General features: G+C 39.2%; 1 protein-coding gene across 5 annotated transcripts in view; it reads left to right on the top strand.

Moving 5' to 3' along the window:
- MAST4 (microtubule associated serine/threonine kinase family member 4) overlaps positions 1-19,142 on the top strand; it is a 517,925-nt gene that overhangs the window by 250,819 nt on the left and 247,964 nt on the right. For all 5 annotated transcript variants that reach the window (XM_072958571.1, XM_072958578.1, XM_072958570.1 and 2 more), the window contains one exon: positions 17,859-17,890. In XM_072958571.1, coding sequence (XP_072814672.1) covers positions 17,859-17,890 — 32 coding nt within the window. The remainder of the gene's footprint in view (positions 1-17,858; positions 17,891-19,142) is intronic.

Below are 19,142 nucleotides of genomic sequence, written 5' to 3'. Positions count from 1 at the left end.
TGAAAAAGAGACTAGATTATGATGTTCCCAACGATGATTTTCTTTGATTTTGTTCTGCTTGGAATTCACTTAGCCTCTTAAATATGTGGATTGATACCCTTCATCAATTTTTTGGGAAAGCCCTTGGCTATTATCTATTCAGGAATATCTACTACCTTATTTTCTCTCCTCTCCTCCTAGGATTCCATTTGTGCCTATATTAGGCAGTTCGATGTTATCTCAAAGATCTTAGATACTGTTTTTCATTTTTGTTCTGTTTTTGTTTTATGCTTTATTCTTTTGGTGACTCATTTTGGATATTTCTTTTAATTTCTTTCTTTCTTTTTTTTTTTTTAAATGAAGATACTGGGGATTGAATCTAGGACCTCGTGCATGCTAAGCATTCTGTCTACCATTGAGCTATACCCTCCCTCCAGTTTCTATCATTTGGACCTAAATTTTGCTTATTCTTTCTTTTACTTTGTTCAGTCAGCTTGTAAATTCATTTTATTCTGGTATCTTTCAGTCTGACTTTTCCTTTTGTTCTTTATTATTACAGTTTGTCTCTCTAGTGAAACTTCCAATGTCCTCATTCATGTTGTCACACACATTTGCCACAGTATCCTTTTGCCTAGTTATTTTTGTGTCTTTGATAACATCAGGATCTTGGCTATCTCTGCATCTGTTTGTATTGCCTGTTTCTTTTCTTGACCATGTGTCATGAGAGTACCCATACCTGGTTCAAGTAGAAAGCAGAATGACTCAGCACCCTGACTCAACTGGTACAACATAAAAGAGACCCATCTCTTTCTGGAGCTAAATATTATTTACATCAATCCCTACTGTTCTTTCAGTTAAAATGCTTGGCACCCACCTAAAATTATAAACACAAGAAGAAGCAGTGTCTCCTGTTTCTGAGGCTTCCTCTTTGACTTAGGATGTAGACAATGACAAGAGCATTGCTGTTACCTTCACAATCAAAGCAAGGTGTGTAAGCCACAAAATCATACTTTAAAATAATTTTAAAAGCTAAAGGCCTACATAAACCTAAAAAAAGCCTGAATGCACAAGTGATAAACTCTTTTGAAAATTTTGGGGTGGTAATTTAGTTTATTTATTTAATTATTATTTTTAAGTATTGGGGATTGAACCCAGGACCTTGTGCATGCTAAGCACACACTCTACCACTGAGCTATACCTATCCCCACCCTGAGTGATAAACTCTTGAAGGAAAAGGCCCATGGCTAGCTCCCAGTCTTAGTGGAATGGCGGGAGGAGAAGGACCCTGCCATGGCTGGGAAGAGGGGAACAAGCCAAACTGATATTATACTTTGCGTTTCTAGCTTTTCTTTCACATCTTCATTCATGTCATTGAGAGTAATGGTCTCCTGTGACTTTCTGCTTCCTGAGTGGAAGTGGAAGTCTCAAAAATAGGAACTTTGTCCAAGGAGATGAGGGAATGTGCCAGTAGGGAGAAGAGAGCAAAGGGAAGCCTTAACGTTCATAAACAGGGCTTAGTTCAGCTCTTCTGTAGCTGTTGTAGACACATGGCTGTGGTGACAGTCCTTATTTTCTGGGTTTGTCTTTCACATTAATCATATATCTGTGCTTCAGTAGTCATGTAATTTTTTTTGTATATATATTTTTTTATTGAAGTATAGTCAGTTTACAGTGTTGTGTCAATTTGTGGTGTACAGCATAATGCTTCAGTCATACATGAACAAACATACATTCATTTTAATATTTCCCTTCACCATGAGTTACCACAAGATACTGAATATACCTCCCTGCGTTATACAGTATGAACTTGTTGTTTATCTATTTTATATATATATATATAATTAGTATCTGGGAATTCGAGATTTGCAATCTATCCCTTCCCACCCTCTTCCCCCCATGGTAACCACAAGTTTGTTTTCTATGTCTGTGAATCTGTTTCTATTTTGTAAATAAGATCATTTGTCTTTTTTGTCATGTAGTTTTATGCTTGGAGTTTATTTCTTTAGTGATTGGGTGTCACTGTTGTGCACAAGGGATTTGTTTATGAAGCTCTTGTTTTCAGTCTTCTCTCAGATTTGTTGTGCAGCCTTTCAAGTGTCCTAGGAGACACTTGATTGAATTATGGTGCAGGGCACCTACCTCTTTCATCAGATTGCAATACCAGACTGTGAAATCCAAAGTTACTAAGTGCAGTAACTGGTGTATCACATGGCAGTAATTTGGTCTCTGCTTTTCTTACAGTCATCCTATCATTGTACTAAAGACTCAGTTAAATCTACATTTCTCAAAGCATGTCTGCATACGTGCCTGAGTAGCATTTTCCCCAACATGTCCCATGGTCCCATTAATTTGGGGAACACTGCAGACCATGCCTTCTGTGCTTGTTAAATGAAATGCTAATAATTGTGAAAATCTTGCTAGAAGTAAATTCTCTGAACTATATTCAATTAGGTGTTTCTCAGACTTACTTGAATATAGACCCTTTCGCCAAGGGCATTGAAGTTTTTCTTATCACCACTCCCTAGCAAAGTTCTTTGGGAAATGTTGGGTTAAATGGACCCTGTTGCTCTTTATTTCAAAGAATATGAATAATTCATATTGGCTGCCACTCTTTACACCTGGGAAACATCTTCCCCCACTGCTTTCTGCCAAGGAAGCTTGCATTTTGGGAGGATGGAAGAGCTCAAATCCTATCAGATTATAGCATTATACATAGGGCCTCTTAATTACAGCAGCGTTAATGTTGTTGGGTTCTGTCATCGTAGACAGCCTCACTTGTCCAAGGACTGTCCTAGTTGGCTAGTCCAGAAAAATAAGCTGGGTCAGCTGTCATATCCCACCAAATGAAAAAAGACAGCTAGCTGCCCAGGCTGCAATTGGAAGGAAAGGTCAATCAATATATTACCTTTCCTTCTATGTGCGCCTTGCCTGCAGGCTGAGCTGTGCCTTCTCACAGCGGTGGTAATCTCTTCTGCTAAATTTTATTTTAACCTTGCAAATAGGTGAAAGGAAGGGCACAGTTAATAACGTCTTCTCTCCAACACCTCTGAGCATATTATTTGGGCCACTCTTCCTCCCCCCAGCACCCCCCGGCCCTGCAGAGTCCGCTTAGGTGGAGAGTTAATGCAAGGACCTGGTTTCACTTATGGTGAGAGCTCTGTTATGCCCTTGCGCAGACAGAATGCAAACATGTTTGTGCTTTTTGACAGGCACTGGGATCTATGTGGAATAGGGTTTTTTCTCCAAACATTTCTCAGTCAATATGTTGACTCTCCTTCACCGGCCATGCAGCGTGAAATGGTGCATCACCGATACTTGAAATAGGCTGCAACAGGAGGTCGGAATGGGGCATAGATTTTCTAACACAGCATGTTAGATGGAATGATTTTGTGTACTCTGAAGTGGAAAATTCAATCAGAATTTTCCACACTTTTTAGTTAAAGCAACACTGTTGTTTATTGATGAAAGGTAGATGGAGAGAAAGAAAGAGTGAAAACAGAGGAGATGACAAATCTCGCATTATTCCTGGTCATGGCAAGAAATACTTTTTCTCTTGTAATTTATGAAAGCTACATGAGATAGATAAAAAGGGTCTTCTTAAAAGATACACTATGGAATGGTTGGCACATATGCCAACTTGTTTAGCATGCATGTGGGTCAAAAGGTAATCTGGCTTTTTGAGAAGTTTGTTTTTCATGGGATGGACTTCATGCTTGATAAAGGGCAGTTACAATGGCCCAGGTAATCTATTTGGGCTTAGTTTTAGTTCAGCAGAGCTCATCTGGAAAGCACCTGAGAGTATCAGTAAGAAATTGAAGGATAGATTCTCTAAGCTTTCATTCGAATAGACTATTTAAGTAAATCACTAGTTTTCATCTGTTGTTTGGTTCACAGAAGATACATCAGCATAACTACCTATTATGTAGATGAACATTTTATACTTGCAAATTGCAAAACCTTAGGGTTGCAATGTCAAATTTGTGAAAGAATATTTAAGATAAAATAATAACCTAATATTGTTAACCTGCTCAATGTGTGCCAGTCACTTTTCTAGGTACTTTATTTGTATTCTTTCATTTCATCTGCTCAACAACACTATAAGCTCTTATTATCGATAATTTCCAGTGAGGGAAGAAAACCACAGAGAGGGTAAGTAGTTTGTACAAGGCCATCCTCCCGAGCCAGTCTTCTGAGCCACCCTGCCTGGCTGCCTCCCTGAGGCTCTGCCACTGTAACACCTTCATCCTCAAGGGCTGAAGGACATTTGGGTTAGCAGCTTTATTCAGTTAGTATATATCTTTTAGCCTTTAGGATTTTAATATTTAGATTCCATCTTTAAGAGAGACATATAATCTCTTACATGTGGAATCTAAAAAAGAAGAAGAAGAAAAAGAAAAACTGAAGCGGAAAAAAGAAGAATGATGGTTACCTGAAGCAGAGGGTGGAACAACAGGAAAGATGTTTTATAAGGGGACGTACTTGGAACTAGAACATAAGTGAGTCCTGCAGACCTAACATGCAGTACAGTGATGGTAGATCCAAAACTCTGTTATAAACATTAAGCTAGCTAAGAGACTAGATCTTAATTTTTCCCATGACTAGAAAAAAATGATAATTTTATGATGTGATAGAGGTGTTTGACACTGCATTGGCAAGCATATTGCAATAGCAGTGTATTAAATCAATGTTGCACACCTTAAACGTGCAGTGCTATATGTCGATTATGTCTCAGTAAGAAAAGAGACATGTACTTCTTTAACTGTCTGTTTCGCTTCACTACTTTTTTTTCTTGATGTGTAATTCTATTCGGTGTAATTCAGGTTACTTCCTCTCTTTTTTTTTTACTAGCATCTGAAGTGACAGAACCATTTAAAAGCGTTAGTGCAAATTCATTAGTTTGTCTACATAGTGTGGCTTTGAAAAATAGTTTAGGCTGCCTATAATTTTGGGTTCTTCCGTGTTCTAAAGTTGATCTCTTCCCTTTGTTCATACTATGTTATAGTATCATCAGTTTTTACTGTTTTTTTTTTTAAACTTATTCTATAGACAGTGATTCCTGACTTAATTATCAGTTTCCACTTTCCAAGGTGATACAGGATAATCCAGTATGAGAACTCAGAGCTTCTGTGTAATACAGGAATCGTGTCAGTACAGCAAGGTCTAGTATGCTTTTGATTTTTAAAAGGAAGGACCTAATTAGTATAACAGAAACCAAAGTGGAAACCACCTACGGTCACCCTTGAATTACAAATGGCAGCATTCACATACGATATGGGGGAAACCTTTCTGCTCGGGAATTAATTTTTTCAGTTAACAAAAATAAGAGGCCACCTTATGAGAACTTTCTTAAGTCTCCAATTTAAATGTCCACCCCTGTTGGAGTGATCCAAAAATACCACAATCACACAAGGGATCATGTTGACTTTGAGAGAAAGGGTTCTGTCTTTGCAATGAGAATAGAGGTTAGTCTTTGGGAAGAAGCGGTTAAAATCCGAAAGCCTTTTATTGCTTTTGATGCTTAAAAAAAGGCAAAACTCCACTGCACTGTAATATTTTCTGCTAATTAACTGTCACAAATGTGATACCATTAAGTTTGGAGTCTCTTTGGTTAACTTCAAAGTCATTCACACACACTGTGCAGCCCTCCCAAATCTATTTTGGAGAAAGAACCGCATTTGACAGGCCTGTAATCAGTGTTTCCAAGGATTGTGTTCATCATAGAACCTAATCCTCATTTAAGGAACATTTGGTCACTTCTCTCTGGGTAACCAGCACCAGCCCTCCTAATGCTCAGAGTTGATGGTGTCAAGGTTGTCTTAATGCTTGGTGTGCCTCTGGATACAGTGTTTGGAAGCCAACTTGCGAACTTCAGTACTATTTTTGGAGACTATCAGGAACGTATTTACCTTGCAGATAACCAAAAAGGCAACTGATAGCAGCTTAAATAAGGATTTAGGGTTCCTCTCATAAAAATGTTTGTTGGTCGAGTGTTGAGGTCTAGTGCCGTATGGGAACAGGGTCATCAAGGCTACTTTGCTTTTGCTCTGCTCTCCTTAATGTGAGACCTCTGACTTTGGGCAAATCACAGTGTACCTTTTCCAAGGTTCAGTTTCTCCATCAGAAAAAAAATGGTGGCCACCCTTCCTGTAATTGCAGGGTAGGGGTAAGACTTAAATGAAATCCTGTAGGAGAAAGTGTACCGCACAGAGCCTAACACTCACTAGGTATCTTGCATCACAGCGAGAGCCCAGCAGCTCCAGTTTTCATAGTGATAATGGAGGGGAAGGTGTGAAGTAGGAAACAGGGGATCCTACTTTAAGCTCTGTTCTTCAGTTTTGGGGTTCCCAGTTCCAGCACACTTTCAGTTGATGGAATTTGAAATCACACATTGGAAAAAATAACTTTAAAAAAGTCCGATTCTGTACCCTTTAACAAATAGAACCCATCATTTACTAAGTAAAATATATCCTTTACAAGGCAATTGTTTATTTTATTCTGTGACCTCTTTACAATAAATTTCAGTACAATTAAAGGCTTAAGACACATTATTGATTATTTGAATATGTATGTCATTAATCTTCCATCGCCCCCATACATTTTATATGTACATTTTAAGTGTTGTCTTTTGCATTTAGATGGAGAAGAGTGGTTTCAGAAGAAAGCAGACTTGAGGGTATTAGCTTCATTTAGCGCTTCAAGGGCTCCCTTGAGCTGATTTGCCTGTCAATTTCTACACTAAAATGGACTTTTAGAATAGTTACTGCCAGATAAACGACAAAGTGTTCTTAGTAAATAAAAGTGATTAATCTCAGCTGAATAAATTCACTGTCACCAGTCTCATCCAATTCTATTTCCTGGTCCTATGAAAAGCCTTTTTCTTTTTTTATTAAAGTTGTCTGTAATTTTAATGGAATCTTTGAATTATTGTCTGATTTTTAAAAATTGGTTCATAGAAAGATATTGATTCTTTAAATTAGGGGTGGTTGAAATGTTGTTGATGGGCAAACTGGTCTCCTCTGATAGAACCTGGAAACCTTAGTCAAGAAAAATTCATCTTAAATCTGTGTTAGGATACACTTAAGGAAAAAAAATCACGACTCTTAATGACTGACTCTGGGTTGGACAGTAATGTCGGTGTGGAAGCACAAGGGAACCAAAAGGTAAAAGTGGAAATCTATTAAGCTGGGTTCTTCCTAGTTGCTTAATTTGTATTGCCAGTCATTTATATTTATTTCTTTCTCAGGGCGTTTCCTTGGGTAATGAGAAGATTCTAAAATCAAATAAGGCTTTTGAACAGTGAAGATGTTTGCCACTGCTCTGTTGAAGAAACTTATAGATTGATAGTGATCCTAAGAGGTGTCTCATATCCACTATATTAACTAGCTTTTTAGAAGCTTATGAACTTTGTAGCTTTTATTGATTCTTGGGAATTGTACCCAACAATAAGCAATGAAAGTCCAATGGTAACTTTCTTCCCATATAGGGGTGTGTAGATCAATATTTTGAATTTACTGTAATTTGCTGGTAATGGATGGAAGACCTGAAAAAAATTGCAGAGCCTTGCAGGGCACAGCTGTGTGGTGTTGCCTTTTATCTGAGCTCACTGTAGGTCACAAGCTTTCCCAAGTAATAAGAAACGTAGTTAAGCGGCAGGACTCCTGCACGTATTTATCAGGAGCCTTCATAAGTCTCTTCCAAGCGAAAAGAGAGAATCTCGAAACTTGTCTATGGTGACCTTAATTTTATAGTCCTGAAGGACCTCTAAAAGTACACTGTCAATTAAAATTTTAAATATCCAGCATTTGTGTTTGATCTCCTTCCGCTAAAGGAATTTTTCTACTGATCAGTAACAGGGTATGTGATTTCACTGAAGCCTGATTTGCTTGAAGTCTTCCAGTTGTTTCAGGGAACTCTGCCCAGGTTCTGCATTCAGAGGGGAGGGGCAGGTAGGCGTCCTGTGCCCTTGCTCTTTGATTTTACCCATTTCTCTCTCGATCAGGATCAGAGCTCTTCCCTTGTGCCCCAGGTGCCGCATCTGACGTGAGTGTCACGCTTAAATAGTCCGGATTGACTGTCTAGGGTGCTCTCAAGTTCAGGAGCTGTGCTGCGTGCAGGGCACGTGTTCCCACGAGTCTTCTCAACACCTTATGACAAATTGTAGTGTCCTCACCTTTTCGTTTAGAAAACGGAGTCTTACAGTAGTGAAGGAGATTTTTCAAGGATATTTTCCAAGGATATTTTGCAGCTCTGACTTATGTTAGAATATAGGTATTTCTGAATCTAGGTCTTGTTCATTTAAGCACTGTAAAGTACACAATTGGCTGAAATAAGGATTTTTTTTTAACATAAAGATTGGTTGATCTAATACATGTTTTCTTGTTTCCTCTGTTGCGAACTAATTTGATCAAAATGAGTTTCCTTAATTTCAAAAATGCCACACTTTTATTTGACAAAGCCTTTTGTTCTCTAAGAACAAAATGAGCAAATAAAATACAGTATGACTGTGGGCTGAAAGCTGCTAATTTTGAGGAAATAAATGCACTTCACTTAGTGTATAGTAAGCTCTCAATAAATAGAGGTGTTATTAATATAAATACTAGTTATTACTAGCGTACCCTGCATGGAAGCGTGGAGACTTTGAGTTAGGAGGCAGATTTCCCTCACATAGTACTGAATTGGAAGGCAACATGTATATAAATATGAGGTTCCCAGACTTGATTTTTTGATGTCAAAGGAGTAACATGTTAGGAAGCATCAAAACCCATAGTAATTGGCTGGAAAGGAAGCTTGTTTCATTTGCTCATTTACTTGGGGTTCACCGGTGATTTGACTTGTTACGCTTTCTCTGCTTTAAAAGGTCTGTGTTAAAAGTAACGTGTTCACAAGGCTTTGCTTCAAATAAAATCAGAGTCTATAAAAATAATTTAACTGTGAAATTTGCTTAGAAAGAGCTGCAAAGCTGTGTTGTAACACTCTTTTCTGAGAGTTATTGCCAGTGTGTTACCAACTATGAATGCAATTTGATAGCCTACTCAAGGTGGGTCCGTAGTACAAACACACCACATCTTACTTGGTGATGAAAAATAATTAAACTGCTTTGGATTCAGACTGTTGTGGATTCAAAGACAAGCTAAGCCATTTACCTGCTCTGTGACCTTATGTAGCTCCTTAACTGGTCTGTGCCTCAGTTCTGTAAAATGGTAATAACATTGAAGATGAAATGAGACAATGAACATCACCACGCAGTACATGTTAGGGACTGTTCCTAGATGGATGAAGGCTGTTGGGCTTAGTAAGGAAAAACAACTCTCATCAACTGTGTGAAAATTTTAAAGTGGAAAATGCATTTGTAATGAATGTTATTTAACTTTCATGCAGGAAAGACTTGGAACGCCCGCCTTGGTTCTTACCTTATTTTGCAAATCTGTCTCACAGTCTTTCCCATCAGAGACCACAGGGTTTTGCCACCCCTTACTCACGTTCAGATTTCCATTATTTACCTTCCGAAAGGCCCTCTGTGCTTTTGGATGGCCCTCATTCCTGACCGCTGGATGGCGCCCGCCCTTAGCGCCTACGGTCCTAAACTTTCCCAGAATTTAGGCATTTCTTCTTAATTGTTGATCCTATACATATATTTATCTCTTGAATCTGCCCCTCCTTTCTTTGCGTACTGCCTCTTCCTTGGTCCTGATGCTGGGCTATGCTTCCAACACAATTGAATAAGCCTCTGAATTCTTTGCCCATTTGTCCTCCATAAGCTGTATGACATCCTGATACCAGGGTGATCCTTTTTTAACATGTAGATTTGATCATCTTATTCTCCTATGTAAAATGTTCTGTGAGCTCCCCATCACCTATAGGATGAAGACAGACTCTTCCAAAAACCTTCCATGATTTGCCCTGTCCCTGCCTCCATACTCATGTCCTGTTGGTTTTTCCTTTCTTGCCTCTGTTCTGGCCACTTCAGGTTTGCTAAGAGCTGTGTGCTGTTTCACTCCACCCTGCTTTGCTACATCCATTCCCTCTTCTGGAATGCCCCCCTCCTTGCCTCCTCCTGAGGCTGCCTAGCCAGCTCCCAGATGCTACTGAAGAAAGGCCAGGCTTGAGTATTAGCTCACTAGGGAATATCTGAATTGCAAGGAACAGAAAACACAGGTTAAACTGGTTTAAACAGTAAAGGAGATCAATTGGCTCATGTGACTGAGAAATCCAGGTACAGGCAAGACCAGATCCACTGTTTCAGAGATATCACCCAAGACCCAGTTTGTAGCTATCTTTCTTCTCTGTCACCTTCTACCCTGCAGCTGTCATTAGCTTATTGAGGTAATTCTCCTTTCCTGCTAGCTTTTTTAGAAAAGGGAAGGAACACTTTCCCAGGAACCTGGAGCCAACATTGTTTTGCATCTTGCTTTCCTGGATTGAATCAGATGCCCTCTTTTGAATGGATTACTTTGGCCCAGACAATGAACTTTGTCATTAGCTTAACTTGAACTAAGTCTTGAGGTTGAGAATGGTGTCACTTCCACCAGATTTTATTACCGTGAATAATGGGGAGCATCACTGGGCAGGAAAAAATTCTGACTCTCTTTAAAGAAAACTAATCACTCCCACCCTCGGGGCTCCTGCATGCTATGAAGAAACCTCCATTCCAGGCCCTGCCACACTGGATTTTACAGCAAGTAGAGTCCTTTATCCCAAGTGCCTGGCACAGCACTTGCTACATCAGCCTTTACTAAAAAGTATACAATTGAATTAAGGAATCGCATTTCGCTGGCTTTAATCACCGCGTGTGCCCCTCATCCTCACCATGGGCAGAAGATTTTGCCTTCTGTGTTTCTGAAATTACAGAAATCCAAATAAATTGCTTCAGTTTTCCTTTGCTCTTCTTTAAAAGGTACTTGTTGATACCTGCACTTTTCTTCCTCTTTAGAGGAAAAATTGTCCTCTTTTGAAATTAAGGCCAACCTCCTCTGCTTGTGTACTCAGACCCCCTCTTTGTCTCTCACACAGCACTGTGTCCTGCTCCCTGGCCCTTTCAGAGTGCCAGAGTTGGAGCGCAGGGAAAATTGGGGCAGGATGACATAGGTTTCAGATTTTACTTCCACCATCTCCTGGCTTTGTGATCCTGGGTAACTGATCATCTCAGAGAACTACAAAGGGTCCTGCCAGACAGCCAGGTGAATTTGTTAGGAGATCCATAAACTCTCTCTCTTTTTTAATTGAACTGTAGTCAACTTACAATGTTGTGTTAGTTTCTGGCGTACAGCGTAGTAATTCAGTTATACATATATACATATTCCCTTTCATTATAGGTTATTACAAGTTATTGAATGTAGTTCCCTGGCTATACAGTAGGATCTTGTTATTTAGACTCTGTTTTTGATAGGATCTTATGAAACTCAGAGACAGACTCCCATAGTGTGACTCAGAAGCTTTATGTATGGAAAAAGCCTGCGAGGCGAATGCCAAGCCTTGAAGATCATGGCTGTTGATTTGGGTTCACGACAGAAAAAGCCAACCCCAGAAAGAAAGGAAGGCATTAACTACTTTCTCCTGTTTTTCAGAGAAAGTGAGTATGTGGTTGGATCAGGTGAAACTTATATGAAAACCCAGCAGGCATTTTTGTGTGTACCTTTTATGGATTATTTTGTTGAATTTCACTACCACAAATAAACATATTAAAGTACAGTATGGTTATATATACAAAACCAGAATGAAATAAAACCTACAAGAAAGGGGAAGTCCTTTAGGATCCTCCACCCATCTCCTGGCCCCAAGGCAGGATTTCAGTGGTGTTTGGCTGGTCGAATGGTTTGGATGTCCAAGCACATCTGTAGAGGTCTACCTTCTGCCTTTCCAGCTTTCCTCTCTAGGTGTTTGTGCAGAAAGTTATGTACCGCATGGGCAGCTCACTGGATTTTTCAAGGTGGTTTGAACATAAGCCCCTTTTGCCTGCTGCTCTGCTTCAGAACCACGTCTTCATGGCAGATCTGGTTCTGTGGCGTGGACTTCTCTGTCCTGTGCTTCTGCCTTCACAAGTGACTTTCAGAAATGGGGCCAAAAGCATTCCGTGACACAAGGCAGTCCCTGACTAAGCCTAATCCCTTAGCTAATTCCATGCTCTGTCATATAGGGAGAGTTACGTTTGGAGTACACTGCTTGCCCTACGATACTGCCCACTCGCGTAGGAAATAACCAGAAACCTAACTTCCCTGCCGTAGTGACAGCTAGAAAGGTAGTATTCCAAAAAGAAAAAAAAAAAACCCAAAGGCAAACGATTTATGCAAACTAATAGTCCTTAAGGATACTTAACATTACTAACCTCCACCAAACAGCCTGCAAACCACTCTCTCCTCATCTCCAGGGTGGTGTTCAGACGCTGGTACTTGTCAGAGCCCCCTGGGTGACTGATGTGTAGCCAGGCTGTGTTCAGAACCACTGAATTATCTCATCCCCTTTTATTTTCTCTCCCCTGCTAGCATTTACTTATTCAAATTATGCTGCGTAATATACTTGAACCTGGTGATACCTCTCTTGTTGTGTATGTGTTTATGTGTGTTTCCCCAGTGGTGCTTTTCAATGTTTTGTTTTGTTTTTTGCTGTGTCTCTAACAGTGCTTGATACACTGCCTCATACCTCTCGGGTCTCTGAACTCTCTCCCTTAATTAATGGTTTGTCAGTGCAGAGTAGTTGTAGTCACTCTTGATGACAGGGTGATGCCACCAATGACTAAGGAATGATGATAATAGGGAAATACATGAACTTTAAATCGAATGGCTTCTGGAAAACAGTGGGGAAATGGTGGATGATAGACATTGCCGTTCTATATGTTTGCAGGGTACTGTTTTTATTTTGTTTTTGTCTTGTTTTTAGAGGGATGGCAGGTTGCCAGCTTGCAAATTCTCTTCCTCTTTTTTTGGAGGACATCCCAGGGCATGAATCTGGGTAGACCTGGCCCCACCTCCCAATATGTTTGTGAAGGGAGCCAGTGTTTCTTGTTCCTGCTCCCTTGGGTTCATGCTGCCACCCATGGTCCTGGGACACTCACAGGGACCCTACCCAAGTGCTCAGGAGAAGGTGCAGGGATGGCTGAGAGATCTTTCCTGGAGGCTGAGCTCCACTTGTGTCCTAGCTGGGCTGTTCCCAGATGTGGTCATGTTCTCTGGGGTAGAATTTCCTGGTTCCTGGTCACTTTCTGTCCTTATCTGTGCAACCATCCTGTCACCTGTGTGAGAGCTGGTGTTCACCCAATAGTTTTTTTCACTCGCTAGCTTCGTTCAGTTTCTGTTGTTTGAAGAGCCCCAGGGGCTGCGTAGTTCAGCACATCATTTAACACCATGTAGCACAACTCTCCCCGCTTGTAGATTTCCAGCAGCGCCGTATGTACCTGTGCCTGTCCTTTTTCTGTCTGATCTCTCTTCTCGTATCTCATCTAGCCTCCTATGTGATGATGTCTCCAGCCCTGACCTCTATCCTGAACCCAGGTTCATTTGTCCAACCACCTGCTTGGAATTTTTTCTTTGGAATCTTTATAGACTTGCTCGATGTAACATATCCAGACAGAACTCCTCTTCCCTCAACCTCCATTTGCTCAGGCCAAAAGCTTTGACTCTTTGTTGCTTTCTCTTCTGTCTTCCACATCCAGTTCTTCTGTAAGTTCTGTAAAAAATCTCTCTCAGATCTGAGTGCTTTTCACCATCTTCCGTGATGGTCCTACCCACAGTCTTCTCTCATTTGGACTATCCCTATAACTTTCTAAAATATTGGGATGAAAATACTGCCTTAAAATAAGCTTAGAATATTTAGAAATTTATTAGTTCATGCTTTTAATGCTGTAGCCTACACTGCCCCCCTCACACATGTCTTTCTCCCTACCTCTCTTCTCTTTTGAGAGAATTTAATTTTTTTAATCATCTTAGATTTATAGACAAGTTGCAAGATAGTTGAGAGAATTTCCACATATCCTTCCACCATTGTTGCCTAGTCTTAACATCTTATATAACCTTAATATACTTGTCAAAATCATGAAACTGACACTGGTATGTCACTGTTAGCTGAACTACACCCTTTATACGGAGATTCACCAGGTTTTCCACTACAGTCCTCTCTATGGTCCAGAGTCCAGTCTACAGTCCTGTACTAGGAAAGCATTTGGTCATCTTTTCTCCTTAGTCTTCTCTGATCTGTGACAGTTTCTCCATTGTTCCTTGTTTTTCACAACCCAGTTTTAAAGATGTTATGTAGAATGACTCAATTTGGATTTTCCTGATTTTTTTTTCATGATGAGGCTGGAGTTAAGGTTTTTAGGGAGAATGCCCCAGAGGTGAAGTCCCTTCTCAATGTATCATAGCAAGGGTATGAGGTGTCAGCACATGGCCAACCTTGATCACATGGTTGGTTAAGATGGTGTCTGTCAGGTTTCTCCACTGACAAGTTGCTGCTCTTCCCTTTCCCTGCTCCCTGGAAGGGAGTCTCTAAGTTCAGCCCACTCTCCAGGGGAAGAGAATTAAGCCCTACCTCTTGAAGGAGGGGATATCTACATATCCTGCTTGTAATATAATTCATGTGAATCTCCTTTCTCTTTTAAATCATAAACTGGTTCATCAGTTTAAGAGAATAGTTCAAAGATTTCCTAAACACATGTGGCATGTGTAGCCATGTCATTTTATTTGTGTTTGTGTAGCTATTAAATACCTACTAAATAGTATATATTTTAAAAATTATCATTATGGAAATTGGCTTGTACATATTAAACATTACAGCTATTTCTCAATTGCCTCTATGAATGAAACAATGTTATTTTCTCCTTTTGAGGCCCAGTTTGGCCAGAAAAGGGACAGAATCATTTGTTAGGCTCTTTTCTTCCCAAACCCACAGAAATGCTCCTTCTAGATTTAAGTGTCCAGTCTTATCAAGGAATTGCAAGAAGACTGAACAGAGTTCTCAGACAGATAACTTTCCTTCACATTTATTTTCAATGTACACATTTGCTAGTTAGCAATTTTAGAAAGGGGGGCCAAGGAGCTCATGATCTCAAGCAAGTAATAATACACAGCAATTCTAAAAAATATTAGAAGTCACTGAGAAATCAATATCAATAAAAGTAATTTAAAATTTTTAATATTCTTAAGTACACTCTTAAGAATTTCTTTGCCCTGTGATAATTAATAATTGCATGTTGTTTAGTTCAGATTGATGCTTCTTGCCCTTTCTTTTCTCCCCCTCCCTTCCTTTCTCTTTTATTACCTGATGCTGATCTTTTAGACATGTTCCAAATACACTAAGCACAAGCTTTGATTTATGACTTGGACCAATACCACATGTTTTATCTAATGATCTAAGTGTGTTTATCTGTTAGTGACTTTATCCTGGCATTAAGAGAATAAGATGAGGACACACACACAGTACCACCAGCGCTGGGGCAGTCAGTGCCTTGATTGCTGCTCAGGTCCGTCCATCCGGTGCCAGTCGGTCAGTACGTGGTCCCCATGCGTCTGGGCAGCAGCCCCTCCTGGCTCTGTCTGCGATCACTTAGCCCTCCTGATACTTGCAGGCTTTTGCAGCCACTGTTCACAAGGTCTTGGCCACAGCACATTCATTTCTCTCACTTTATTACCATCGCATCTGATTCCAATTTGCTACCAAATTGAGTTTCCAGTTCCGAGCCTGACATTCAAGCCATCAGGTGGATTAGCTCCTCAGCCTGGTTAGCGCTGACCCCGCAGGTCAGTTAACAGTGACCTCTTAAATGTCCCCGGCTCCTCATCCTGGAACCTCAGCTGCCAGCCCCAGGAGCAGCAGGGCGGGGTTACCCACTGTAACCTTTCTTCTTGTTTAGGACTCATCATTCTAGACCTGTTGGAAAGACTGCTGATTAACAACAGACTTGGTTTTTATCCCTCATCTTGCTGTTTCAGCAGTTTTTTTTCTCAGAGCAAAGCAGCCAGCTTACGGTCAGGGTATTTGGTGGAATATGATTGACTGAACTGTTTGAGGATCGTTTATCTGGCCCTCCCCCTCTATGTCTTCTGAGTGATCTGTTTGCATACACAGTTGAAATAACACCTGACGTAATATTTTTCCTATTATTAATGATAACACTTCAGGTACCCCTCCTTTTCTTTTGATGCTGCTGTGAGATCAACTTACTGGATAGCAGTATTTACTTACTTGACTGAACTCTAGCCTTTTGCTATGTAGTGGGTCTCAGTAATTTCTTCCTAAAAGAAACCCTCTGGTGAATGATCACTTCTAGGGAGAGGTTTTTTGGTTGTTTTTTTTTTTCTTTTTTTTAACCTGAATACAAAACAAATTTCTCAGTGCTTGTCATATCCCAGGACACACATATAAAAAAATTACTCACTGGTTTATCTATTTACATTTCAGTTCCCAAGGAAAACTGTCTTGATCAAAGACTTTTATCATTAGAAGCTTTAGTCAATGAAGGTATATTTCTGTTTCAGCATCAGGGAGCCAAGTTCAGCAAATGCTGTAATTTCTTCAGGCTAATGAAGGATTAAAGAAAAACTCGAAACAAAACAAAACAAAAAAAAATAAAGCCTTTCACCACTGAACCCTGCAACCCTTGGAAAGAAAATGTTAGCTCTTTGAGAGAAGGAAGAAAATACTCTGTCCCTAAAATTGTTGTTTCTTCTTGGAATTAAACAGTGATGTGATTATTATAACTCTGTATCAAAGTATGTTTTCCACTTAATAGCTAAGTTAAGTAATAGCTTTAAATAAGTTCTATTTAAAGCAGGATTATTCTCCTGCCTCACTGCTCTCAAGTCCATTTTCTGGGAGCTGGGCTGGAGTAAATTGCATGGTTCAGAAGATGGGAGGCCACAGGCCATGACAAACGTTTAAGGATCCAATAAAAATAGGGGACAGGAAAGGTGAGTTTGAAGCTGAAGGGGAAATACCTTTCAAAAAATGATGCTGGAGCTCCTGGAAGACAAAAAATGAAATGGTAATTATGGGAATGAAACCCAAATTGAGTCAGCCTTTTCGAATTTTGAGTTAAGATAGCCAGATGAATCATTGCTTCCTGTTCTTTAATTATTGTCATCAAGTAATCCTTGAGTTCCCTGGGCTTCTGAAAACTCCACTAGTGGGTGGAGGTATTTCTGTTAGCCTTTTTTGTTTGTTTGACTTGTTTGCTTGGTTGTTTTTGTGTTTTGTTTTTCCATAGACTCTCCATAGAAAGATAGATAATGATCTTAATGTGAACTGAGTGTGAGAGCACCCTTTGAAACTATCAAGTACTCTGTTAATTGTTGCTCTCTGGTTACCATTTGAGAGGTTCATTAACCTACTTCAAAATAGCATAAATCATAAATCACATTTGTTTTAGGAAATAATACCAGAAGGAAACTTTTTGCTGTGTTTCTTTTATAAATTATAATCTTCAGTAGACACAGTGTTTTGAATGAGTTTACTTCTGTTGGGGGCAAATAGTCTGATTTAACTACCCTTTGCATTTCACCTCTCACTTAATTATAATCCTGTGAAATTTCTCCTCCTCCTTGTGTCCTTTTCCTCTTTGGATAAGTTCTTTGCTTCCTCAGGTTTTCCTTACCCTCAATTATAGGGGTCATGTAGTTCAACTCAGTCTCTATCTATCATTGCTGTGGGAGGATTGATGTCTTTTTTGCTCTGGAATTTAGGTAGACCGTGTTTGTACCTTAAACACAGTGTCTAAAGATTACAGTATAAGAAGGGATCCAGCATAAAATTATTACATTGAAATCTTTTCAGTATAGAAAATGCCAAATCAAGCATAAGGAGAAGAATAACGTTTTATCTTAGCCACTCGGTGTCCTAGTGGTCTAAGGTTAATGTAGCATCTCACATATATGTTTTCTTTCTTCCTTTTGCAGAAGGAGCTGAGTCTTCCCAGAAGAGGAAGTTTGTAAGTAGCCTAATTTAGTTTCCTTATTGATTTATTTGTATTTTGGGATACAGTTGGTAATGTGATTATTCTCTGATGTGTTAGATTTTCAGTGGCCATCAGAAGATTAATGATAATCAGCTGAACTAAGAAAACAAAAAGCTCTGCATTTATTTGTAAATGTCAGATATTAATGACTTAAAGATAACTCGAAGAAAGTTTCCAGGGTTTGTTCCTCATGGGCATTGTAAGCCAAAATACATATTTATTCCTGGGAGAACCTTAATTTAAATTTGAAAATTCTATTATGCAATCAAGCAAAACCATTATGTGGTCTGCAGATAGTTTAAATTGGTCTGCATAAAGAATTAGTGCTTATCTACATGGTATGGAAACCTGTGATTGATGTTTTATATTATGAATTTTATTCAGAGTAGATGATATATACGTTTGCATTTGAATTGATGGGGACTTTGCATTAGCTAAAGTTACTGTTAGATCTAGCCCTTACTGAACTGATAACATGTAACATTCATGTTAAAATAGCAAATTTGTGAACATTGACTTGATTTCTTTGTAGTGTTTCAGCCTTTTATTTTTAAAGCTAATTTATTTGCATAAATCATAGTATTTTCCCATTAACAAGATGCAAATGAAATTAATTGCTTTTAATATTCTACTAAATTTAGGATAGATTTGTTACCAACTAATACCAGAAACATTTGGATTTGGTATCTGATTTATATTGAAGAATTTAGTGGCTAGGGCAATGTCCTTTTAAAAAATAAGTACAGTATTTAAGATAAATTCATGCAAATTTCAACTTGGGAGATTGGAAACGTATATGGTGATTGTAGAAAGAATTCATTCTGTTGACAAAATTTTGGAAAATTTCATCCTTTGCATCTAGGAACCAAAACTTCATCAACCATGAACATTTCATTACTATCCATTCTAGTCTTTACTTTTTTAGTTGCCAGGGGGACACGGGGTCATTGTTCTTGGAGAATGAGCCTAAGTAAATTTTCACTAGCTTCCGGCTTACATCTCTGTGCACTAGAGGTTAATGGGCTAATACTTTGCCATAGGAAATGCCTTTAGAATCAAAAACTTCCATTCTTCTGCATTATGATTAGGACTCTTTTGCCTAGACTTGGAAAAGTTCAGACTTTTTGAATATTTCCCATCATGATGAGAAATAAGAAAAAAGAAAAGCAGAAATACCAGGATGCATGAAATTCCTTTATAGAGAAAAATCTCTTTTCCCTCATAG

Source organism: Vicugna pacos, chromosome 3 (genome assembly GCF_048564905.1).
Source record: "Vicugna pacos chromosome 3, VicPac4, whole genome shotgun sequence".
Lineage (NCBI taxonomy): Eukaryota > Metazoa > Chordata > Mammalia > Artiodactyla > Camelidae > Vicugna > Vicugna pacos.
Note: the sequence above shows the minus strand (reverse complement) of the source record. Positions and strands in the feature narration are given on the sequence as shown.